General features: G+C 45.3%; 1 protein-coding gene across 1 annotated transcript in view; it reads left to right on the top strand.

Annotated features, from left to right (window-relative positions):
* Ephb1 (EPH receptor B1) overlaps positions 1-27,152 on the top strand; it is a 257,860-nt gene that overhangs the window by 151,133 nt on the left and 79,575 nt on the right. Inside the window, exons 4-5 of the mRNA XM_027933877.2 lie at positions 18,614-18,738; positions 25,910-26,072. Coding sequence (XP_027789678.2) covers positions 18,614-18,738; positions 25,910-26,072 — 288 coding nt within the window. The remainder of the gene's footprint in view (positions 1-18,613; positions 18,739-25,909; positions 26,073-27,152) is intronic.

Raw genomic sequence — 27,152 nt, 5'->3', positions numbered from 1 at the left:
CATATGTGTGTTGCTCTTGAGTTCACAAAGAATTTTGGAATAGGTGGACTCATTTGATCCTCTTAATTACTGGATAACAGAAATTATTGTTCCTGTTTTTCAGATTAGGAAGCAGAGGCCTAAAGGGATTTGGAGAATCTGGGATGATGGGGTGCTCAGAGAATCTGGGAATTAAAGTAGGGTCAGTAGGATATCATCTCTTTTGTTTCTACCTTCCCCAGGCCTGTCCCAAAAGTGGACAATCCCTCTGTCCACTTTAGTGTTCCCCCTTTTAGAGTCTCCAACAACTGGTTTTTCTGGACTCCAAGAGTTGTGATCTAGGAAAAAAAAAAATTGGAGAGGCTGTGATCATCTTCTGGATCTCTGGACTCACAGTGCAGTAGCTCTTCATGCAGAGGTGAACTCAATCTGGAGGTCACCAAAGGGTCTGTAGAGTTCTGAGACTTGGTCTCCATCGTCCATCACAACCCCAGTCACATACACAGTGGCGGCATTCAAGTACTTTTCATTTGCTTAGGAGCATGAGAATTGGATCCTCCTCACCCAGGCTGTAGGCAGCGGTGGATAACTGCCATTTTTAAGCACCACCAGCATGCCTACCCCCTCCAAGTTCTTTACAGAGATGCGATGGGTCAGATAAAGAAACCGGAGGCAGAGTGCTTCTGGAATTTGCTCAGCATCTTACAGCCAGAAAATGATGTTTCTGGGTTTCAAACTCAGGTTTGTGGCCATTTTATCCTCAGACTGATCAAAAAAAAAATCACATTATGGCGGTACATGTAAGTTATAAGCTCTCTCTAAGCTATTGCCACATAGCTGGGACACTTTAGCTGTCAAAAAATATGTCTATCATCTTTGGTCAGGGTTGGTCATGAATTATGCAAGCTTGGATTTACGTGAGGTCTTCGGGGATGCAGCCTCACACTGAATACAGCTGCCAGGATTTTAAAATAGACCAGATCAGGTGGAACGCTCTCTGTTCCAGTGGCCAAGAGATCTGCAGAGACATTGTTACCACCACTGATTCCCACAGTCAGTCTCCGACACCTGGCTCTAGATTCAGACTGATGGCTGGATCATCCAGCTGTCAGAAAAAATTAAGTGAATGACAAACTTTACTTCTCTCTTTTGCCAACTAGACTCTGAGTATCGGAGTTGGGGAAGGGAATCTCAGAGGAGATCTTTGGGGGAAAGACAAATCAGATCAGTGAGTGATTTGGGACCACCTTAGCCAGAGTGAACAAACTCCTCGGCTTGTGAGGGCCAGGCAATATTGGAAAAGGGGCAAATGCTATGCCAAATGCATGTGAAATACTATTTTATTAAGTATTTTATATATATATATATGAAATACTATTTTATTAAGTATTATATATATATAATATTAAGGCAATAGCAATCAGTGGGGACTGCAGGGAACTGAAGGACACAGATGCAATCACTATCCGGCTCCCACAAGTGTTGCCTGGCCCAGCGCTGCCTGATTTTATAAGCTGAAAATCCAGATTTAAAATGTTGACAACTGATTAGAAAATTTTAGAGCACTTGAGAGCCAAACAAATCCAATTCTGGATTTGGCCTGTTGGCTGTGGTTTGCAACCTCTGATTCTGAGGGCTAATCTGATTTACCCAACCCATCATGATGAGTGGGCTGTCAATGCAGTCTCATTCCACCCTGGGGCAGTCATCTTCCTCACCTCTTGGGCTCGTGGCAGCAGAGGTGCAGTGCAGGGACTCTGGGATTTGGTTCCCCCTCTCTGCTCCCCTCATGATTCACACAAGTTCATTTATCTGCCAAGATCCCTCAGTTCTTGCCTGTAAAATGAGAATCATGATGCCTGCCTGCTAGTTCTGTGGTGACAAGCAAATGAGATAGCGGATGGAAAAATCACTCTGTGAACCACGCTATGGGCTGGGAGATTAGCATCCTTTCTGAGAATATGTCCTAAGCCAGAGAGCCACGTGCTGGATTTTTCTCCCTAGGCTGTTTCCTTCCAGAGCTTCTCATTCTCTTTGTTTGGGACTGATGTTATCTGCATCAGATACATAATAGATCTCTGCTTGCTCTGTGCTGAGAGAAGTGGGTACCAGAGAAGATGATAGTCAAGTCTGCATCAGGATGAGCTAATGATGAGGTTAGGACCAGAGCCCAGAAACTAAGTACCTGGCACAGGATGCTCCTGCCACTCAGAGGAGCCCTTCTGTCCACCTTGTGTTCAGAGAAGTAACACTTTTCCCCTGACTCTCAGGATTCCATCAGCTCAATTTATATCTGACATTCACATCAGGGACAGTTCACGTGTGGCCTGCTGTGCCAAATGCATGTGAAATACTATTTTCCGTGCCCACAACACACACACACACACACAATCCAGTACTTCATATTGTTTTGGAAAAACAATACTGCTTTTATTAATAGTCACAAACCCCTCTAGTTTGTCCATTTTAGGGCATTTTTGAAGTTCTTAGAGAATTAAAGTCACTCAACTACACTCCTTTTCCCACAAAATAATTACCTAGACCATCAATTCCTCCGAATTCATCACCTAATTTACATTATTCCTTGGTTAAATATAGTATTTGCATGCATAAAGAATAATCTTTGAATATGAAAAGGAATTTATGATATTGCAATATATTGAGCTCTTTGGAGGAAAGATATTATGTAAATCTCAAAATTAAATATTAAAACAATATTACACGCTGCCTGTAAAAATGTAGAGTGTTAAGATCCCATATGCTGAAACCAGTTCATTTTTAAAGGCTGGTCTCATTGGAAATTAGCAGGCAAAATTCGCTCCAGAGCAGAGAAAAGATTGAGTCAGAACTTTAAAAAGACTAGAGCGACTTTCAACTTTCGTTGGAATGAATCAAGAAAAAAGTTTGGAGAAGTAAATAAAATTTCTACCATTCAGAATTCAATTTCATAGTTCATTTCATTGCTTCCCCCCCCCCCCCCCCGTAGTTAATTCTAGAAAGGCTGTTTTTGTTGTTTTGTTAAGTCCTAGTTTTGAGTCCTGGCCCATTTGCAGAATGGCATGATGTCTGTGGAGCTGAGGAGGTCAGCAGGTGACACTGCTCATGACCAGGCTTGTGCCCTCTCAGACCCATTCTCTGGGCAGCCTTGGGGTTCTCAGCTAGATGATGAGCTCTGCAGAGAAGCAGACTTTCTCACTTGTGCCAGTTTCATGAGAGAGGTGCTGCACAGCGCTAGGCGCAGAGCCTTGAAAAATATTTGCCAGATGGCTTTGGTCCCCACAGACAAACATTGTTATATTATATAAGTGTTTGGCAGGGCTCTGATAATCAGAATGTGTCCTGGTGGTCCCCAGAGAGCATCTTAAGATCCATCCCAGATCAGCCATATGACCAGATATCTGCCTCTGTGGTTCCTACAAGGAAAATGTCAGGAATGATGCGTAATATGATGCTATAAGCCTTGATCCCCACAGAGGAACACGGAGAGACCCCACCACCCTCAAAGAGGGCTGGTTGGGCTATTTAAAGACTGACTTTGGAAATGCATTCATTTGCTCAACAAAATCTTTTTGACAGCTTTCCAAGTGCTGCCTCAAGGGTACCTGCTTCTTAGGGCTCTCATTCACAACAAATATTTATTGAGATGACCTGTGTGCTACACATGGCTCCATATGCCAGGAACATAGCAGCAAACAAAGCAGACCCAAATCTGTCCCTTGGTGGAGCTCCCATTCTAGTCCATGGCACCCACTGAACTGGGATCAGAGGCCCAAGCCAGTCACAGAGTGAGTGGGGTCTCTGCTCGGATGTGACTCAAGGGGTCCCAGATGCTCAGCTTGGCTCTTAGGACCATACTGTTCCAGAAGTTAGAAGTAACCACATGCAGTTGCTAGAGAGCCTTTCAGTCCTGGGTGGTTACTTCTCTGACCCCTCTTTAACTTGTTGGAAGTCCACATGGGGTTGTTATAACCCTCAATTGCAGAGGGGACACTGGTTGGATGAGGAAATGGTAGTCATTTGCCTGGGACCTTGGCAAGGAGAGTGGGAGGGAATGGGGCTCCTGTTGATCTTACCCCTCTACACCCCTGTGGCAAATCAACTCCATGATCAGACCAGGCCCTCCAGAAGAGCTTGTCCTTATCCCATCTTATTGGTTACTGCACCCCAGCATCTAGCTAGATGCCTGAAACATAGAAAGCCCTCAATAAATGTTCATTGAATGAGCTAATAAATTATTAACTAGTTGCACGAATGCATGCTCTTTCGGAAATTAATGCCGGCATCAGCAAATGGTGTCGTTTCTGTACTCTGTGGTTTTTCCCTTCATTGGGCATCTTTTGTTGTGGGGTTCTGTTGGAATTAAACTCCTACATTCTCCCAAGCATTGGTGAGATCTGGGGCTTCCTGAGTGCACTGTCTCCCAAATATATGACTCCATGAAAACCACTCTGCTCTGACCTGGCCTGAGCCCCACAGAAGGGGACCCAGCTGCTTGAGCCAGCCCAGTCGGGGGTAGTTGGGATGGCATTCCAGTGCTGCTTTCCGTCTACCTGCATGCCAGCTCCAGGCCTATCATTTACCCAGCACCATCCATGTTAAACAGGCAGGAGCACCGGGGGTTTTTGAATGCAGCAATTAACAAAACAGTAATCAAGCTAAGTGTTTAATTTCAGAAAATTAACATCTTCTCTGAGCGGATGTGAAAGATGGGGGAAAAGGTACATTAAACGTTCCGGGTAACTAAAGGCCATGCTGGACCACAAATATTCTCCAGCACAAGGGAGACTCTGTCAATTCCCCAGGCCTTGGGATCAGTTTTCTTCCAAGAGCCAAACTGCAGGATGGTGGCTATAGAATTGAGCCTTAGGATTTTAGCATGTCTTTTCTTCCTTTTTAAAATTTTTTTTGGGGGGAGGACTAGGAATAGAGTAAATGCATTCTCCATTCAGAAGCATTTAGGAGAGGAAGACCCCAATTGTGTCCCCTGTGAGCATATCTGTCTATGGAAAATTCCCAGCATGGTGCTATCCTTCTCCAAATTGCACCAGTTATAAGTGTGACACAATGCATTCTTGGATGCATGTGTAGGTCATATTTCTCCTGATAGATCTCTCCAGGGAAAGGACCACGTCCCCTTCTTCACAGTGACCCCTGGACCTCAGCACTGTGTCCTCTGCCTCGATGACCTGGCTGGCATTACATCATGCCCACAGCCTGGAGCTGCCTCATAAACCAATTAGCTGGCATCTGCTTGCATGTGGGGAGGAAGCCTGTAAGGGGTGGGCAGGCACAGGGCCAGGTGGAGATGAGGACAACAGTTTCCACTTTGTGTCTATTCCCTCAACTGATGGCCTGGATGGGAGTGAGTGCCTGGGACAGAGGATGGGGAAGGCAAGGAAAGTGGCTTTGTCTGAGGGACGCTGTGAGGTCTGAGGCTCAGACAGGAAGCCGTGAGGCTCTGGGACAAGGTGCCATTGCAAAGCAGGGGAGCAGAGCTGTCAGGGTCGAGTTAAGCCTGGCATTGCCTGAGGAAGCCAAGGAAACTATGCACTCACGGAGCTGCAGGAACCCAGGGAGGAGACTGACTGACAATCTGCCTTAATGAGCAGCTTTCCTTGAGGGGTCTTGCAGGCAGCTGACATGGAGAACAAAGAAAGCAAAGCAGGAGAACCAGAGAAAGGTTTGCAGCTCCCAAGGAGACAATCCAGGAGCTCCCAGAAATCTTCGGGGACAGCACCCAGAGAAGTTGAGTTCAGCTCTGAACAGAGCAATCTGGTGGGGATTTTGAGTACCCACTGAAAGGATTATTTATGCACTTGGATATTCAGGCTTCTGTTTTTCTCCTTGAAGTGGGAGATGAGGTTGCTTGCTGTGTGAAGGGGGTGGGATGGGGTTCAAGGTGCGAGGAGCATGGGAGAAGTTTGACATCACCATTCCACAGCGGAGATAGAATCAACCAGAGGAATCCAGTCTTTCCAGGAAGGGTGGAGAGCTCACTTGGGGTTGATAGTCACAGGATTTCAGAGCATGGCTTTCTCAGTAGTACGTGGCTCCTGGCAATCAGGCTCATGGATCTGTCTTTGGTTGACTTTGGATAATTGTATGGTATGAAAAGATAGTGGCCCTCCATGCTGAGGGTATGGGGGGCACTATGAATTACATTAGGAAGGATAGGGATGAGAAGGGGCTGGTGCACTGGGAGGAATAAAGACCCACAGGGCTAGGTGGGGTCAACAGAAGCACCAACTCGGTGGTGCTGGTGGGGAGTGGTGTGTCCCTGCACCACAGCCAGGTGGGGGCTCTGAGGAGGAGGAGCTGTGGCACCTGAGACCAGAAGACTTTGACCTCCAGGTCATAGTGACTGCAAGTACAGTGACATCAGTCTCCAGGTGGTTGTGGTGGGTGCCCCAGCTGCAGGGGATGACACTGGGGGTCACCAGGGCATGCATCCACTGTGGGTTGTGTCTTGCTCTTTCCCGCAACCTCCCCAGTGGGCCACTTTCCATGATCAAATATCAGACTCACCAAAGCTGCCAGAGCTATTGTCCCAAACCAAAAAAAGGCTGAGAGGCCTGCAGGAGGCGGGTGAGCAGCAGGCCGCAGGTGACACATGGGTCCTGATGATCTTGTCCTCGGCTGCCATCATAGCACCCCAGGACACCTGCTCAGGACAGGCACCTCTTGACACGCAGCCCCCAATACACATGCCCCTCAATGGCCTCCCACAGCCCCGAGGTCACAGAGTTCAGGTTTGCTGTCATTTCCACACTAAATCCCCATTTCCTGAGACACCTTCTGGTTCCCATAATAATGAAGAAGAGCTTCAGGGACACTCCAGGCTAGGGGGACCCAGGAGACAGAGGTGGGCAGCAGGATCACTGACCTCCTGCCTTCTTCTGAAACAGTGTTCTGCATAATTTCCCCTCGGGTGGGAGTGGTTGGTGGGGACTCTGGCTGATTTCCCTGAAGGCAAAGGGACCCTTAAGATTGTGCCTGTGTCCCTCTATGCCCATCCAGGGCATCCTCCAGGGCTCTGGAATTGCTGAGTGCAGTAGGAGGGGAGAGGGGACCCTCATTGATCTTGGAAAGGAGGCTGGGCTATTTCTGGCCTGCATTAACCTCCTGGGGACTTAGGGAAGTCCTTTACCCGCTCTTGCCTTCAGCACTCTGTAATTTGTAAGAGTTGACAGAAAACTGAATGACCTCAAATGTCTTCTCAAAGCTTAGCATTTCTGACCTCTAGATTTCTAGATGAACAGTTCCCACCCAAGCAGGCATCCAACTCAGGAGAAGAGCTAATTAAACACAGATGTCTGGAGCCACCCCAGGTTCTGATTCAGTAAGACTGGGTGGGACTCAAGATTCGGCATCTCTTAATTCCCAATTCCCAAGTGATGCTGATCTGGAAACACATTTTCAGAACTAGCAGAGTCAAGTGGATCTTGAGGAAGAACTCCCCACCCACCCACCCACACATACACATTGGAGATAATATCAAAAATGATGGACCCCTCCTCCTCTCGCCCCCCCCCCCCCGCAACACACATAGACACACCCACTAAAGCCTAAGTGGGTGAGTTAATGAAGGGAGAAAATGTGGCTCCCAGCCTGGGTGGGGAGCTGAGACCCCAGTCTGAAGCCCTCACTTTCTCTCCCACTCACATCCCTTTGAGCCCCACCCCGTAACTCAGACGATATTCTTCTTTTGTAGAATAGCGTGGGATTGCAGCTGCACACCCAAAGAAGTCTCCTGTCCCCAGGTGCCTCGGAGGTAGGGGAGGGAGATGAAAGGAAGTGTCTGGGCCATCTCATGGCGCTGCACAGAGCAAAAGCAAACACGAAGTCAAAGTCCACAATGAAGGAAAACAAGGAGAAAAATAATTAATTCTGCTTTTGTATTCATACCCAGTCTCCAAACTAATTGCTTATTTGTTTAATCTACTTTGACCAGAAGTGTTACTGCACCAAAAATATTTAATGAGTCAGGCTTCCTAATGTAAAAATCCAAGCATATTTGTGCAATGAAATGCATTTTCATTGACAGAGGGAGAAGCTGTTATCTGAGCAGGACCTTCGCCGTAGAGCCTTCTCCTAGAATAGAAATGTCAGAGGAAACACAACTCATCTGTGTGCGTATTATACTTCTTTGTCATGGGCCTAAAGTCTTTAGCTGACATTTGGATACGAATTTTATTTCTTTCCTATGGTTATGTTTAACATGAGAGAAAATGTTGGCCAGTCACTCCCATTCCCTCACCCTCAATTCCACCACTCACACCTTCTAGGAATCCACATAATTTAATCTCAGGCCTCAAAGGGACTCCGAAAGACTTCCAGAAGTTTTGGAATGTGTCTTCAAAACCCCTACAGGGTCTCTGGAGATGTGAAGTGGATTGGCCTCTGGGTGCCAAGCCCCACCTCTGATTCTTCCAGAGCATCTCTGAATTGTTCTGTTCACACTTTATACTTTATCCTTTGGAGAAAGGATTCCATGGCTTAAAACTTAAAACAAACAAACCAACAACAACAAAAACAGAAAAGAAAGTTTAGAAAACCACTGATGTTAGAGTAACAATTCAACCAAAACATCTCTGTGAGGTGGGATGGACCCAATTCCCAGGGGTCCTCACCTACACAGTGGAGTTTCCTGTCTTCACTTTCTTGGAGCCCCCATAGTCAGAAATACTCCGTATTCCTGCTGAATCACAGGCTGGCTTCTCCCTCCCACCCCTTCCTCCTGTGCAGCCCAATATCTATGTTTGATAGAGCTAAGCCTTTTTCTGACCCCTTTTCCTCCTGAGATCTTTAAAGAAGAGACCAGCAATTCCAGTAAGAGCAACATTGTTCAACATTTAATCTATGCTGCTAACAAGTGGGAAGAATGTTAAAATTGGGTTTCCTGCCCTTAAGACTTTACTCCAGTGATGGAGATCAGGGATGAGCGGCTGGAAAGTTAAATCACAGTGTACTGTGTCCTAAGCTGTGTGAGTGTTTGTACTTCTCTGTCATCTCAATGACAAATGATAATACTCAATGAGAATTACAAACCATAAGAACTTTGAGTTGGAGGTGAGAAGGGCCTGGCAAGGCTCAGCCAAGGGCAGGATTTCGATCCACCTGTGGCTTTGAAGGCCAGTGGGATCGTAAAGACAGGTAGACAGAGTGGGTGGTTCTGTGGACAGACATTGCAAAAGCTGAACTCTCTTGGAACACAGTGAGTAGAGCAGTTAGATAAAAGCAGCACGTTCCTGAGCCGGCCACCTAGTCAGTGCCTGCCACATTTTTAAATACCAAAGAGAGAGTTGGAACTTTTTCCAGTGGGGATCCACTGAAGGTGTTTGAGCACCAGAGTAATGTGGGTAAAATCTATAGGTTTAGAAAGACTAACATGGCTACAGTGTAGTTTGAAGTGAAGAAGTCCAGGGGTAGACAAGAGAGCTGGGATAGAAAGGTGAGGTTTAAGGAGATCCAGGTGACAAGATCTTTGGGTGGGCCATGACATGTCTCTTCCTCTGAGTCACCAGATCTCCTTATCCTTAAGAATGAGGTGCCTATCGTTTACTTTCCAGATTACTTCTCAGGCAAACCAGGTCATCTTGAGATGTCAGAGGGAATACCAGCCTCTTGTGGAGCACGTGCCCATCACTTCAGCCTCTAGAGGGTCCAGCTCTTTCTTGGCCTCCCTGTCTCCAAGCCTGTTCTTACCCATCATCTCCACCCTGTCTTGGTCAACATATTTATTTATCCCCTTTAAGGTATTTATTAAATAAATACCCACGGCTGTCACTGGATTGTGTTTTTACAGCACCTTGGGGAACTGTGCTCAGGGGCTGATTTGCATATTCGAACAGTGGTGGACCCAGAAGGAGAGAGTTTGGAGCCATTGCTGAGTGGCTGCCTGACAGGTGGGATCTTGTGGGAAGGAGCAATAGACCACACAGGGGCCTATGAAAAATTCATAACATAAGGATTAATATTCCTGCTTTGTAGCTGAAGAATTTGAGATCCAAAGAAATTAAGGGTTTGGGTTAACCTTAGCCCAAGGTCACACAGTGAGCGGCAGGTGGCAGAGTCGGAATAGGAACACAGCATCCATGAGGCTCTGAACATAACCCTTCTTCGCTTTTGCTAATGCCAACTGCGCCGAGCTGGGGTCCTAGCTCCTCACTATTCCTTGCCTCACCTGTTCTCCTCAGAACTGTAGTCCATGGTGTAGATTGCATGTGGTAAGTCCAAGAAAGATTTGGCTAGGAAATGCTATTTTAGATAAAAGAGCAGGAGTTGGTATTTCCCCTATGATCTAGAAATCCCAATCCTAGGTATATCCCTAAGTGAAGAGCAAACATAATGTCCACGTAGAAACTTCTGGATGAATGCTCACAGAAGCATTATTCTTAATATCCAAGATATGGAAACAACCCAAATGGGCATTTGTTCTGGAAAATGCAGATGTCCATGGTGGGTAAAAACAGTTACTAACCCTCAGATATACATGGCTCAGGCTGCGGCAGTGGTGTCATTCTGTAGGGTCATTATGAAGACCCCCCTATGTGAAATGGTCAGGAAAGTGACCCCACCCTGCCCACCATGAATTATGCTTCTCTGTAAGGATCTCCTTGGAAATTCTGAATATGCAAGGCCCTCAGACTAGAGAGACTATGACCTTCCAGGAGACTTGCTATGACTTTTGCCTAAGTTAGAAGAAACTCAGCTGTGTCCGCACCTCTTCCAGCCACGAGAGATGGACTCAGAGGAAGGCTGTCCCACCTGCAGAAGGATCACTGTTTTCCCTTTTAGATAAGGTTTGCTGAATCCCCAAATCCAAGCCTCACACTTTTATAACCTCTTTAAATATTTCACTCTAACAGAACAACTTCATCGTGAATTATATTTGGGTTTTGCTATTATTTTTCTTTCACACTTCTTAGAAATACTTTTGATATCTTAATAAAACAATGCATTAGGCTCACATAATTTATTAAATCTCCAAATGGATTAGGGCTAAAACTGTTGAAAGAATTATTTTGACCCAAAAATCAATTAAGAGATTATGAAGTACTTTCTAATAAGCAAAGATAATGCATTAGAACTTAGTGATTGTCCTAGGGAAAAAAAAAACTATTAACTCATTCTCACATTTTGGAATTTGAGATGCTTAATGGTTGGGGGGAAATACCCCTATTAAATAAAGAAAACAAAATGAATAAGAAGAAAACTTTGAACTTGACTGAGTCTATAACTAAATGAAAGGGTCCAGAAATGTATGGCCCATGGGAACCTGAGGTAGGATATAGCAAGGCATCTGTCCCTCGGGACTCCAGGGTCCAAATTTGGAGCTTCTACCTTCTGAGACAGAGTCATGTCACCATCCCAGACCCAGCTTGGGTGTCAAGGTTTGAAGTCCCCATGACCCCCTTCAGAGTCCTTCTTATGCATGGTGGGCTGGCTGGTGGCCTGCCAGGCCCCATCACTGATGCTACTGATCATGACGAGTGACCCGTGACTAATTTGAGTTGACAGTTGTTCCATGTCATCCCTGAGATCTTTCCAGACTAATAGCTGGGACCATTCTGGCTCTGTAGTTTATCCATATCTCACTTGTCGGTTCAGGTAAGAACATTCTGGGCACTCCCTCTGCTATTTGTGATATGCTACCTTGGATCTGTCTGCTTCTAAAGCAGTTTGGGAGTAAGATCTCTCCAAAGTCTTTGTGCACAAAAACAGAGCCAAATGACCTCTACCACCCAGCCTGACCTTATTTCCTCTCCATCCCTGATCTCCTTGACCATGATGTTTTAATTTAATTTCTGCTTCTGACATGTTTAAAGTGCCTCTTACTATTGGCTGTGGACTCTCTTAGTGAACACTCCTGGCTCTGTCTTTGTTTGAACCCAGGATGATTTTTTTCCTTGGGGACTGAGAGACAAATGCTTCTCTGGGTCCTGGTTTCCTCTTGAGTCAGTATCTCCATCTTTCTAAGAGGGGCAGGGCACTTGTGATTCCATTTGGATGCACCTCCTTTTTAGGTCAAATATCTTTATTAAGCCTTCAGCACCTTCTTTCCAAATAGGTCCTAGACTAATTCTTCTAATGCTTTCTTCTTATCTTTTCCTATTTTTTTTTTCCTTGTGAATTCTTCATTTTCATTTCTTCTTCTTGGTAGAATGTTTAATTTATTCAGAAGATTTGTGTGTGATTTCAGCCATCCAATGAAACTACTCCTTCATCTGAGGATTGTGGGGAAGAGAGGACGGTCCAGAACTGACTGTGGGAATCAGTGTATTGGGGGGCGGGGATCCCGGGGGGAGTGCCTCTTTGAATTAATTTCCTCCCTCTTTCATCTACCTTAGTTTTGCTAGAAGTTGGTGTTCTAGTGAACACCTGAGCTCATTTTTATTATTTTCTGTTTTGTCTGAAGGTTTCATAGCACATAAAACATCAGATCTAACGGTGGCATTTGCCCTTGAAGAAGGAAAAACCAAATTCATCACTGTGGGTGATTGCTGATGGCGTAGCACCAAACGTGAGCTGCCCCTCATTTCCAGGGAGGAAAAGAAATACTTTCTTGCTTTCTGCCATGTGCTCAATCCCATGGCAATCAAATTTTAAGACATTTAGAGTGACCTGTGTGAGGACACACAGCCTTCCACAGGGACTGTAACCATCGTGTTAGCTCCATAAATCCCAGAGATGCAGACAGGGATGACCATCGCACTCCGGCAACTTCTCCTGGATCCACACACCGCTAATTGGCTGCGGGGTGGTCCAGACCATCTGTAGAAGCAGGGGTGTTCCTCTCAATGGATTGCGGCTACTGATTGCCTCTGGACCCCTCTCCCCCATGATTGCCTCTTTATAGTCTGACCCCCACTAGACTTCGAGGACCTGGAAGGCCAAGCTGTGCCTCTCTTACTTGTCCTTCTGTCCCCACTGATTAGAGCAGGTCTGACATGGCATTTGGCATTTCCATGGTGGCTTTCTGGGGAATGGAGGTGAGGAGAAGAACCATGCCCAGGAAAATTCTCAGGTTTGATCTTTCCAATTTTTAATAAGTGATATTTCAGCTCTCCAGGAACAGGAATCCTGAAAACCTGCAAGGCCATGCCATGACTGGCAACCTGTAAGTTGTGCTTCTATGTAGACCTGCAAGGGCAGCCCGGATGGTGGTGTGCAACGGGCAAGAGCACTGTTATCAGGAGAATTTTGTACACTCCCATCTTGGTGCCCACTGGAATCCCCACATGATCTGGACTGACTCCAGGAAACCTTGGACTGCCTTAGTCCTCTCCCATGCCCAGTGCATACGGGTCTTGGAAAGATGCTCATGGGCCATCGACGTGGTTAACCATGGAGCCTGTCGCTAAGTCTGGGCTCAGGTCCTAGTTTCATTTTACCTGGCTTAGCATCAGCCTTTAACATTTTGTCCTCCCAGGGACACTTATTTCTCTGTGTTTCTAGGAAACCACCCTCCCCTAGCTTTTCTTCTTTCTTATTGGCCTTTCTCAACACCTCCCTTTTTAAAAATTTTTATTTGTTCTTTTTAGATATACATGACAGTAGAGTATATTTCGACACGTCAAACACCCATGGAGTATAACTTCCCAATTTTTTGGTTGTTCATGATGTAGAGTTACACTGCTCATGTGTTCATATGTGAACATAGCAAAGTTATGTCCAATTCATTCTACTGTCTTTCCTATTCCCATTCCTCTCCCTTCCTTTTATTCCCCTTTGTCTTATCCTGTTAATTTCTATTCTTCCCTCCCCTGTTTATTTTTTTGTTAGCAGCTGCATATTAGAGAGGACATTTGGCCTTTGGTCTTTTGAGATCAGCTTTTTTTCACTTAGCATGATAGTTTCCAGTTCCATCCATTTAATAACAAATGCCATAATTTCATTCTTCTTTATGGCTGAGTAATATTCCATTGTGTATACATACCACATTTTCTTTATCCATTCATCTGTTGAAAGGCACCTAGGTTGGTTTCATAGTTTAGCTATTGTGAATTAAGCTGCTATAAACATTGATGTGGCAGCATCACTGTAATATGCTGATCTTAAACTGAGGAGTGGATAACTGGGTCAAATGGTGGTTCCATTCCAAGTTTTCTGAGGAATTTCCATACTGCTTTCCAGAGTGGTTGCACCAATTTGCAGTCCCACCAGGCAATGATGAGTGTGCCTTTTTCCCCACATCCTTGCCACACTTATTGTTACTAGTATTCTTGAAATTGTCTCAGGCCCCTTTGCTGTTTTCTTCTATCTCATGCATCTCAGAGCATCTTAGAGCATTCCACTTGTTCTCTTTGTGGTCTGTCAATACTATTGCTTTTGGTATCTTTGACATAATGATGGCTCCAAATCTCTGTCTCCAGTCTGGACCTTACTCCTACTCAACATCTTCCCAGAGACACATGGACAGCTCAAACCCATGGGTCCAATGAGGTGCACCTGCTCTTTCCTCCAAACTGCTTCTATGAGTGTTTTCCCTTCCTAATTAAAGGCAGCCCTATTGTTCTAGTTGTTCAAAACAGAAGCCATGCAGTCATTTGGACTCTTCCATTTCTTTCGCATCCCATATTGATGGAGATAGTCTAAATACTAATGCTTCTTAAATTATAGTTAGAGTTACATCGCAATAACCATCATATATTGAAAATGTCATAAAAGTGCATCTATCAGACATAACCTACTGAACATACATGGTTTTATCCAGCCTGAATTAAATGTACTCAGAACATTGACATCAGCCTGTAGTTGAGCAAATCATCTAGCCCAAGGAAATATTTTATTTTGTTATTGTTTTGGTCTCAACCATAATTTAATTAATTAATTTATTTTTAAAAATTTGTTCTTTTTGTATATATATGACATTAGGGTGTATTTTGACATTATACTTGCATGGAGCATAACTTATTCTAATTAGGATCCCATTATCGTTGTCTGTGATGTGGATTTCCACTGGTCGCGTATTCACCTATGAACATAGGAAAGTTCTGTCCAATTCATTTTACTGCAAAAGTCTATTTTATTATAAAGTATTGAATATTTCATAATTTATTAGATTTAGTGAATACCTGTAATCCAAAAAATACTAGCAACGTAGTGCACCATGGGATATGGGGTTGCTTACCCTCAAGTTTGCATGGCTGACTGGTAGCTGTGGCTCGCAGCCCCTGCCAGCATTGAGGGAATATGGTACGCCCCATTACGAGGCTGGGAAAAGAGCAAAATTCAAAATTAGAGGTGCGGGTTCTACTGAACACATATCACTTTTGCAGAATGATGAAGTCAAAAAAAAATCTAACTGTCCTTAAGTCTGGCTATCCAGGGTCCAACCACCTACCTCCATTGCTCAGCGTCTGTCCAAGTAACCACAGTCTCTCCCAGCCATGGCTCTAGGATGAATGGCAGGTCCTCCTGATTTTACATGGCCCTGCAATCTACTTGCCATATAACAGAAGGTGACACAACGAGCACACATGTCATGCTGTGTCACTGGGCAGGGACACCCTCCTGTGGCTCCTGTTCACTCAGAGTAGAAGCCAAAGGGGTCCAAAAGCCATTGGGTCTCCTCTCTGCTTCAGTCCCACTGGCTCTTCAATGCTCCCAGGTCAGACCCTCTGCTCGGCTGTTCCCTCTTAAATGCTGTTCCCTAGAGATCCTCATGCCTCCCTCCCTCGCCTCCTCCACCCTGCGCTCCTGCATCTGCTTCCCAGGGAGGCTCTCGCTGCCCACACACTTCCCACACTGCAGCAGGCAGTCTGAGTCCCTCCTTCTGCCCCTTTCCCTGTTGTCTGTACCATCTTTTAACATTCCTTGTGATTTATTTATTACTTCTAGTCTCTGAATCTCTTCATTGAAAAGTAAGTTCTAGAATGGGTGCAGTGGTGCCCACCTGGAATCCCAGCAGCCTGGGAGTCTGAGGCAGGAGGATCACAAGTCCAAAGCCAGCCTCAGCAATTTAGTGAGGACCTAAGCCATTTAGCAAGACCATATCTCAAAAAAAAATAAAAATAAAAAGGGCTGGGAATGTGGCTAAGTAGTTAAGCGTCCCTTAACCACTGAGTATCAAAAAAAAAAAAAAAAAAAAAAGAAAAGAAAAGAAAAAAAGAAAGTTCTAAAAAAGTAAGAAATTGTATTTTCCTACTATGATCTCTCTGGAATCTAGAATGGTGCCTGGCATGTGATAAATGCTCAATAACTATTTAAAGAATTAAGCTTGGCCATACTATCAAGTTGGAAGGAAGAGAAAATGTGTCTCTGGTGAATGAATCAGGATCAAAAATTGTTTCAACTTTCTAAATTAATAGGCCAAATTTAACATCATGAAGGGTAAAGAGATACAGGTAAATCCCCAGAGCTGAAAACCAACCCTACAAACAAAAGATGAGAACATACCAGAGGGAAACTTAAAGTTCACTTGTGAACTGTGGCTTCAGAATTGAACGGCAGGGACATGTTTTTGATCCAAAGGTGAATGGTCACATAGCAGATGTATAGTACATGGGTCCTGGTGGTATGTGTTTTACCCTGTCTTTGTAGCTCAAACAGTGAGGAGAGAATTGGGTTCATCTCTGGGTCTCACGCCTAAGGCAAGATTTAAATAACCTGGATCCCATTTGTAAAGGATCTACCTTGGGTAGCATGTCCTTTTCATGGAGGGAAAAAAAATGTTTCTAGTACCTGGTTATTCTTTTCAGGAAAAAAAAAAAAAACCCTCAGGGATGATCTAACTAGTTCCTATAGATATTTGACAAGCCAGTCTGTGGAAGAAGGAACATGCTGTATTACCTTGGTTGGCAGAGCTGAGACCAGTGGGAAGAAGATAAATTTCAGATAAGGATAAGGAAGGTATGTAAATTGGTGAGAGTTAGAGAAGTCTAGAGCAACAGCTCCCGGAGGCAGCCAAGGCTTCCATCCCTGGGTACACAGCAGGCGCTTGGCAGCAAATATTTGACAGGGAAATTGTAGGGGGATTCAAGACAACATGAATTCGGGTCCTGCAGGAGTCAGACAGCAAGAAGAGTCTAGACATGCAAGAGGTTTATTGGGGGACATGTGACAGGAGCCAGAGGGGGGTGGGAGCATCATCAGGCCACAGTGAAGGTCTGATCCCCTGAAGTAGAGCGGGAAGAAATGGGCATTGTGTGGGGAGAAGCTTACACTGCGGTGCTACTCCTAGGAAGCATTGGAAAGGTCTACGGAGAGTTCTTGAACCACAGTTGCCCTATAGAAGCGTCCCATATCTTGCAGAGAAGGGCCTGCTACCCTCAGTCACTGGCTGAGGGCGGCCTGTGGGAAGCAGACCTCTGTATGAATGTGGTGATAGATTTCAGAGAACTGCACTTACAGGCACTTATACCCCTGGGGGTAGGAGCTCTTGAAAGGCGTATTTTCTTGGCACACATGCCCTCTCTATTGAGAGTTGAGCAAACTGACTTTCACAGTCCCAGATGACCCTCTGCTTCCAAGGCCTCATCCCATCGCTTCTTGCTCCTGCCTGGGAGCACCTCCAGAACACACGATCTGTGTCCCCTCCCCCAGCCCAGGCTGTGCATACAGTTGGCACACACGGAGGGTCCAAGAAGTGGAGACGGCTACATGCAGCCTCCCTGTGATCCACTAGCTGTGCCCTGTAATTGCAGGTCTTAGAGGGAATCTATTAACTTAAATTGAGGATAGTAAATGTCACTCAGCCACAGTCCCCAGAGAAACCCTTGTACAGTGGAGTTTGAGTGAGAAAACGACCTTCATCACTGCAAAAGTGCCACGACTAAAGGGAACAGCCCCTGAGCAGAGCACAGACTGAAGCTCCATCCATTACTCGCCTCTTCCCCTAGAAAGACAGCCCTCGTTTATCATTTCCAGACTGTTTTCATTTTACTTACACCGTGTGGGAAATGTTGAATTGGGCAATAAATGTTATTTCTAAACAGAGATTTTTCTAATCAACTTTGCAGATTTTGGAATTATGATCTTGTTGTTTCCAAATGTTTGGTTTGTGGATTGTTTCTTCATTTGTATTCGTGAGCTCCTGATTGCAAATGTCCTCATTCAGAAAACTCTTGACAGTACCTCTGTTGTTGGTCCATGTTTGTGTCTTCTTAAAGGATGGCTCTTCACTTCCTTTGGAAATAACAGTACAATCGTACATGCAATACCAGAAAAAAAAAATATTGGCTGGAATGTTCTTTCTGTTGCACAGTAATTCTGTACTGACCAGTTCTACTTTCTCGATATCCTCTCTTGCCCCCAGGATCTCCTCTGCAACTGCTCAACCCATTATTTCAAGACCAAGGTTGCTTCAACACCTTCTGCTCAAAAACATTCCATCGTTTCTCGTTTCCTTCTGTCTTTTCCTCTCACTCCTCCAACCCTCTCTCGTTGGGGACTAGCCTTTGTTCTCTCTGCCATGAAAATCCCACATCCATTCCAGTCCCTGCCCACCCATGCTTTCCTCTGCTAAGTGATCACCTGACTCTCCTCCATCATCCTAATCTATCCACAGGACCAGCTCAGCTGATGGGAAAGAAAAAGGAGAGTTCAAACCCAGTGACTGAGCCCTGAAAGACGGCACTTCTCCTGTTACCAAGCCTATGTTCAGCTGCCCTGTCTCTTCCTCTCTCCACAGCCCCCTCCACTGTTCCCATCATGCACCAGGTCAGTGCCACCATGAGGAGCATCACCTTGTCATGGCCACAGCCCGAGCAGCCCAATGGCATCATCCTGGACTATGAGATCCGGTACTACGAGAAGGTAAGCCAGCCCTGCATGCAGGCCTGCAGGATCAGGGCCAGCCACTGTTCCATGGGTGGTGTCTGGCTGAGGGCACCGGAACAAGGCTGGAGGGGGTCTGAAGGGAGGGAGGAATATGGTGACTGAGGTCAGAAGTTAGTCAGATCTGCCCTGGCAAAGCCTCTGAAGCCCAGGCCATCTCCACCGACTAAATAGAGACCACACTGCAGTCTGGGCTGTTATCTGGGCTGGATAGGGCAGGACCAGACCCTCTTCCAATCATGTGATCTGAAGCATGCTGCAAAACAGTCCCGTGTATCTGAACCTTCAGAGGATAATTGGTTTTGCAGAGCTCTGGTTGCCAAAGTTTTTGATGATTTGCCTCTAATATAAGTTTTTCTATTTATAAATTCTCTGCCTATGCCAGTGCATTAATATATGTGTAGAGGTATAAAAACCTTTAAAAGGATGAGATTAAAGTTAAAAGAAATAGAAAGTTATGTGTTCTTTTCCTCAACCGCTCTTTAGCACCTGCTGCTAGAGCTACAGCAGAGCATGGTGCTGCCAAGGAATGGGGCCCGGTGGGTGGGGTGACCTGAGGGTTGGTCCCTGACTGATGGGCCAAGGGATCAGGGCTTCCCTTTCAGCCTGGTGAACTGCAGCAGGTGCAGAGCTCGCAGGAGACCACAGTGCCTTCTCCACCAACTCAACCCAATACTTGTCAAACACCAGATTCATTCATTTTTTTTTTTGTTGTTGTTGTTGTTCAAGAAATGTTTATTGATTACCTACTCTATTTGACAGGTACTATCCTAAAATAGATTAGTGATCAAATTCGATTAGTGGACAAAGGTTCTGGCCCTCAAGGGGATTCCTTTTCAATAAAGGTAGACAGAAAATGAACAATGAGCATGAGTAGTATAAAAGAAAAAGTTAGGGCAGGGTAAATGGGATCAGGAAGGTCAGGCTTGGGAGAGGAGTAGATTACAGAAGTAAATAGAACGGTAAAGGGAGGTCTCTTGGAGAAAATAAGATCTGAGTGAAGATCTGAAGAAAATAAGGTTGTTGTAAAGCAGTTATCTAGGAGAGGAAGAGGCAATAGATTGTGCAAAGGTCCTGAGGCAATATTATGCCTGGTGATTCACTGAGCAGGAAAGAAACCAGCATTCCCAGAATGAGGTAAGCAATGGGGAATTAGGACATATGAGGGAGTTTACCAGGGGATGTAATCTTGTTCATCCTTAGATAATTGAGTGATCTGGGGAGATATAGCAAGCAGGTTTAGGAGCAGAAGAAGAAGAAGATCTGCCTTACATTTTGAACATTATTCAGACTGCCCCCATTGAAATAGAACTGCTAAATTTATAACCATCTATACGGAAGATGAATCCAACAAGTTGGATTTGGGGTGTGGGACTGTTTTGGCTGAGCTACTGAAAGGATGTAGCCACCATTGACTGAGAGGGGAAGGGCTGTGGATGGAGCATATTGGGGGTGAAAAAAGGAACTGGAAGTTCAGCTCTGCTCTAAATTACCAGTAAGAGAGTCGAGTAGACAGTGGAATAGGTAGTTACCTGTACCTCTCTGGAGTTTAAGGTGGGGACCAGGATGAAGAGGTCCATTTGGGATGTCAGAGTGGATGACATGAAAGCCCTGAGTCTGGATGAGGCCATCCAGTGGTTCAGTGATAAGAAGAGGATCAAGCGGGGGCTGGGGTTGTGGCCCAGAGATAGAGCACTCACCTAGCATGCGTGAGGCACTGGCTTCGATCCTCAGCACCACATAAAAATAAAATATAGGTGTGTCCACCTATAACTAAAAACAAATAAATAAATATTTAAAAAAAGAATAGGATCAAGGGCAGAGACTAACACCATTGCCTATGGTCACCATGTTGAATAGGAGACTGCACCAGCTTCCAGTGTCCTTCACAACCAACCAGCCGTGCAGCGATGGACACGTTCCTTAACCATTCTAGATCATGGTTTGTATGTAGTGCGATGACTTACCTCCTGAAAGTGGGGGTCCAGTGGATCACCAAGCTAGTCTGCGAGAAGGTGTACCACCCTTTCATCAGTAGAGTTAAGCTTGCAAGCAAGACGGAGGTGTTAGACAGTTCTGCTCTCTTTAGGGAATATGGGATTGTTTTATGCAAATAATTCAGTGAATTGGGGCTAATTTAAACCATCTGGACTCATAAGCACCCATTATGTATCATCTACTGTAATTGGGGGGGGGCTCTTATTTGCTCAATAGTTTTTGATAGTTAATAAAATAAATGTTGACTCACCAATACATGTTGGACCAATCTGTTTGAACCTGTTAATCGCATGAACCAGCTGTTCCTATGAATGTGGACCCAACAGTTCCAGAGTGCACGGTCTGTGGCATGATGTCAGAGTCACTGGCAAGGACCACCCGTCCTCCTTACCCCACACACGAACTTGCAGCCCTATTGAAGGAACAGCTCAGCTCAAAATAATAATAATAATAATAATAATAATAATAATAATAATAATAATAATAATAATAAATAATAATAATAATAATATTTTCCCTAATGTGCACCAATTGAGTGTCAGGGGTTTTATGAGCAGTGTCTTTCCTCTCATACCCCAGGGCAATAAGGGTTAGTATAATTGCTACAAGTAAATAAACAGATGCATAAAGAAGTTCATAAAACACAACAACAATCTTGTTCACAGTCACAGAGCTGGAAAGCAAGAGGGAGTCCTTGGTCCTCAGCAGGTGACAATATTGGGAAGGAGCTGAATGTACTGGAGACCATCTACACCTCCTCCTCCTCCACCTTCCTCCTTCTCTTCCTCCTTCTAACATGTTGTACCCAGGGCAGTCCCTTCCGTAGGCAGCTAGGACAGGGTAAAGGGCTTAATGACAGGCCTCGGATCAAAGCCACGAGGCTCATGCCTGGGTGCCTTGGCCTTGTGCTCCCCAACCCAGCCCAACCCAAGCTCCTCCGCTGCCTTTCCCTTTATAGTTTAAACCTCCTCCCTTGAAAGATAGCAGTTAACCTCGACTTCTTATGCCACAAGAGAAACGTACTCTCCCATTTTAAGCTAGTTCCTTGCTTCTCATTAATTTATACCAATTATTAACAGACACACACATAGCAACTCAATGCCCGAGGCAACTTGCACATCTCAATGAAGCATATTATTGTCCTCACCCCAGAGGATAGAGAGATTTCATTGGGAATGCAGGAGATTCTCTGCCCAAGAATTGGTTACCGTTCAGTATCTTACTGAAGACCTCCCACTTATAAAAGTGCCCCACTATGAAATCCATTATGTTGCCCTGACCATTTCCGATATGACTAAATCAAAAGACATTAGCCTGTGAGGGCATTTTGACATAATAACCGCAATGATAATTCATCATATATTGAGTACCTATTATGCTCCAGACATACGCAGAGATATTATTCCTGATCCTTAAAAGAAAAAAAAAAGAAATATACTCAAAAACCAGATAATAACCAATTTCTAGATGATGAGACTAAGTCACAGAAAGGTTAAACAACTTAGCCATGACCACACAGGTCACAGCTAGGAAGTCACAAAACCAGAACTGTAGACATTTTTATTAGATTTCAAAGACAGAAACTTCCGACTGAGCCTTTGATGCCAAGTGTCTTTAAATTAGTGAAGCCCCTGAAATAAGAGATGGTGTCTTACTATTAAATACAAATACTTGGAATCAGATATACCTGTCTGCTCTACATGATCCTGGAATATTGAATGCAATCTTTAGAAAATGTAAACACAAGTAGAATTCAGCCCAGTAGACTCCTGGATTCATCCCAAAGAAGAGACACTCATCCTCCCTCCATCCTATGCCACTTCTTCTCCCCCCACGGATGTTATGTCCCCTTCATCTAAACCAGGAGGCATTGGAGCAAGAGCGTGCTCATAGCTAATGTCATTAGAAGGGTGTGGCTGGGTTCCATTGGGGCTTTCTTCATAACATAGGCAAGTTGGCCCATGAGTGGTGGTCTTGCGACCTCTGAAGACCCTCTCAGGTCTCCTGTCCAACATCATCCTGTGGGTTTGTGCTTGGGACACCTTTCAATTTCACCTCTGTGAATAGAATCAAGGAGGCCGTGGCCTCCTCCAACAGCTCATTAATAGAACGTTCAGGTGTCATCCAACGGACCGCACTCCCAGAGCCTCTCCCAGGTTCTTCTCCTTCCCCATTTTAATACATTTCCATTCATCATCCGCTCTTGTTTACTGTCGTGTAGCACTTTCCACTCCTGGTGGCACGCCTGTAGGCAAACCATGGGAGGAGCATCTACGTCTGCTCCCGGCTGTCTTCATGATGAAATGTTTAGATCTTACGGGCACTTAATAATACCTGTCTAGGCGAGGATGGGTTTAAGTTTGGGGAGTTTCTACCCATCAAATTTTAAGATCGTTTTCTTCTAGGAGCTCTTTCAGAACCTTGACAATATCTTGCACCTGACCGATTGGCTCAAATCACTGGACGGAGGTGTGCTGTTGATTCCTTCCCGTAGCGCTGAGTTGCTGGAGCCCCAGGCAGTGTGAGAGCTGCGCTAGGTACTGGGGTTCAGGGGATGGAGAGAGAGGGAGATGTCAGCCCCGCCCTCAGCAGCTGAATCCTCTGTCTCCACATCTTCTAATACCATCAGTCATAAGCCACCTTTCTCATTGTTCTCACCCATTTGCCTGGAATTGATTAATGACTTTGTGGGGGGAACAAGCACTGATACTCCTTTTAATCACTGAACTTCTTCAAGAATGTGTGGACTATAAAGTGATTATGGGTTAATGTTCGGTCCTCACAATCCAAATGCCAATAGATCAGCACGCTTGGTTTTTTGTTTTTTTGTTTTTTCTTATTTCTTCCTTTTTTTTTTTTTTCAGTAAAACCTACTTAGTCAATGCTTCATTTATTTCAAGCAGTGCCTGATTCCATCTGATTCTAGTCAAACCAGGGAAGCCAGGCAGCTCTGGGATTTTATTCTTATCTGCAAGGTGATAAGGTGATTTTCATAGTTTCAGATCTCAAGTCTCCAATGTGTCAAAATAGTTATTACCAAAGTTCTAGATGACGTCTCTTCTCTATCAAGCAACCTTCTTTCTGCTGAATCCCTGCTTGGGGGTGGAGATGGGAGTGGGAGACCCCCTACTTGCTGTTTAAGCTGAGCAAATGATGGATGGGCAGTCCCTCCCCAGGCAATCTCATCCAGGGGCCATGGATAACCCCTCCATTAGGCTGAGGATGAGTCTCTTTGTAACTTTAAACTGTCTGTTGGAGCTAGCCTCAAACCTGTGGTCCCTTATGACTGCCTCCAAATCACTCAAGGCTGTCCCTACTCAGCCATACTCCAGACGCGCCAATTACTTGCTTTTGCATTTTTATTCTGTTCCCACCTCCACAGCCATCCATGTGGCTGACTTCTTTCATCTTCCACAACTCCACTTCTGCACGCTTTCCTGACTCTTCTTGGAATGGATCTCTTTCAAAGTCTGGACTTGTTGCCATCTAGATACGTCCCCACAGCCCCCAAACTGCCCTCTGCCAAATTACTCAGTTAACACTGTGGTCATCTTTTGTATATTTTCTACTCTAACCTACAAACTGTTGCATCACCAGGCAAGAGGATCTTGCCACTGTACCCTCAGTCCATGCATAATGCCCAGAAATGCTCTTGTGTCATAAATGTAAATGCCTGGTTGATTGAATGAAGGAATGAATGAACATGCCTCAGGTCACCTTAGCCCCTGCAAAGTAGATTTTTATATATTTAAAACAATGAGATTGATCATTGTACTCTCTTCTTTTGTCTTGTTTCAATTCCCCAAGTTTCTTCTGTCATTTGACTGGGGATATAGTTTACAGACTCCTTGTCATGCAATTTTCCTCCCTTTGGTCACCTTGGCTCATGAGCCATTGTGTCTGGAACTCATTACAATCCCCCAGGGGGCTTTGGGATTCTCTCTAGTGACCCACGCTCTTCAGTGTTGCTGAAGTCACCAGGATTAATGGTGCAGATAAGGATAGGCCCCAACTCTAAGCTCTTGTTTCTTCATACTTGGAGGTAGCCCTGAACCCTTGCAGAAGAAAGATAATGTTCACATGAAAGCAGTCAGAGATCAGGCCGATGTATGAGGTGCTGAGAGTGATTTATAAACCAGAGGGACAGCAGTGAAGAGTCCGTGGACTGGAGCAGATAGACAGGCCTTCATAGAGAGGAGACCTTGGGAGATACAGCTGAAGCCACCTGGTGGGAGCTGAGGAGCCCTGCATGGAGGACTGGGAAAAAGGCCTCAGCAAAGACCTGGTAGCCTAGGTGTGGTCTCTGGAGGGATAGCAAGGCCACAGATGTAGGAGAAGATGAGAGACTGAAACTGACTTCATTATGAAGGACCTATAAACCTAGACTTAGATGTTTTGCCTTCATATGATGAAACTTTGGGGGGAGGTCAGAGACTGTCTAAGAAGTTTGGCACTGGCAGGAGGTAAGGTGGGTGTGGAGCATCGCAAAAGATGGGAGGCTATCAAAGTCCAGGCACTGATCATATGTTAAATAAATCACCAGCAAAGAGAAGAAGCAACCCTATAACAGCAGTTATGATGGGTGGAAGAGCCAGGGTGGATACATACCTGCAGAAGATGGGGACTGGAGAGGACAGGGCAGAATGTGTAGGAGAAAGGCAGGAAGGTGGGGCTGACCCCTGGAGTAAGTGGAAGAGGCGAGGACACAGGGAGAAGGGACATGTTCTTCTTGGATGCTGGTGGCGGGGATCTAGGAAATGGGGACCCAAAGACAGGCAAGGAGAAGGCAGAAGCAGGTGTGGGAGGCAGTCCACAATGGGCTCAACCACCGCAGCAGAATGGAGACAACGTGATTTGCCTAAGCATTTGAGGGAATTGCAGGAGCCATCTAGAACAGCTGCTGTGAGGAGGGTACAAGGGACATCTTGAGAAGGAAGAGAAAAGCCTGCAGCTTAGCACACGCAAGATGAAGAGAGGCGGACAAATGGTAGAGGCATACTGACAAGTCTGCTTCTGCTGAGGTCAGAGAGATGACTTCTTGCAGATCTGCAGAACAAGGATGTATGGGGCCTGTGTGCTTCAGCTGGAGCGGGCTGGGTGGTTGCTGGGGTCAGGAGCAGGCTGGTGAACCCTCCCTCTTGCTCTTCTGCAGGAGCACAATGAGTTCAACTCCTCCATGGCTAGGAGCCAGACCAACACAGCTCGGATCGACGGGCTGCGGCCCGGCATGGTGTACGTGGTCCAGGTTCGGGCCCGCACGGTGGCGGGATACGGCAAGTTCAGCGGCAAGATGTGTTTCCAGACTCTGACAGATGGTAAGAGGGCGGATGGGGATGAGAGTGGGTGGAGGCAATGACAGGGCACAGGGCAGACAGTGGGGGAAAGAGAAGCAGCCCTGCAAAATGCCAACCGGATTCCAGTGGAATGCCCTCAGGGGATTGCCCCCCAGCAAGGCCCTGTGCTTGTGTTTGATGCACGTGGGCTCTCTGAAGTCTGGCCCGTTTCTCACGAATATCTGATTGGCTTTGCCTTTGAGGAGCTCTACATTACACATGGTCCAGCATTTGCACAGTAGTGAAGCCCACATATGCCCCAGGTGCCCTTTTGCCTCAGTACGAGGGTCCCGAAGCCTGTGGATGTCATCCTCACACCTGCCTCCCTGCTCTGTGCTTGGGATCTGGAGCTGAGCTCACAACCTGAATGCATGAGACTGTGTCTCCAGGATGGGAACAGAGAGATAGCACTTTGGGTGTGACAGCCATATGCATTTGGGTCTCAGAATTCTTGGAGCAACTTCACGTGTGACCTGTAGTAGATGCTGCTCGGGTGTCTCCAGAGAGAACAGTCAAGCTGTTTCCAAAGCCATAAAGTCTATACCTCCAAATACTCGCACTTTGGGGCTTTATTAGTTCCCTATTAAAACTACATCCCCCCATCCTCTGAGACCACCTCCTTCATCAGTTCTCTAATCTGTTTTCCCAGTAGCCTTGACTTTGTGCATGTTGGGGGTGTCAGAATATCCACCACCCTTTCTCTTAGCTAGCCAACTACTGTAGTCACATATTTCCTTTATCTATCTGCTTATCCACTTTTAAACAAATTTATTTATGAGCTGTTTCCTGGTAGTTTTCCAAATATCAATCTATTCCTGACACCCTGAATTGAAAGCCTTTCCTTTTCTCTTTGTTGTTTAACTTATACAGAACAAAATATTTTATCCAGTATTATATTTTAGGCGAGTAATCTTAGATTTGGTGCTTAATAGGGCTTGAGGTTTTTATATTGACTCACATTATATTTTTTAAACAACTTTTATACTAATTAGAAGCATTTAAAAATCGAATGATTTTATATGAAATCAGAATGTTCATTTTCTTTTGGAAAATTATAAGAGA

The sequence above is a fragment of the Marmota flaviventris genome, chromosome 8 (genome assembly GCF_047511675.1).
Source record: "Marmota flaviventris isolate mMarFla1 chromosome 8, mMarFla1.hap1, whole genome shotgun sequence".
NCBI lineage: Eukaryota > Metazoa > Chordata > Mammalia > Rodentia > Sciuridae > Marmota > Marmota flaviventris.
This window is presented reverse-complemented; position numbering and strand designations above follow the sequence as displayed.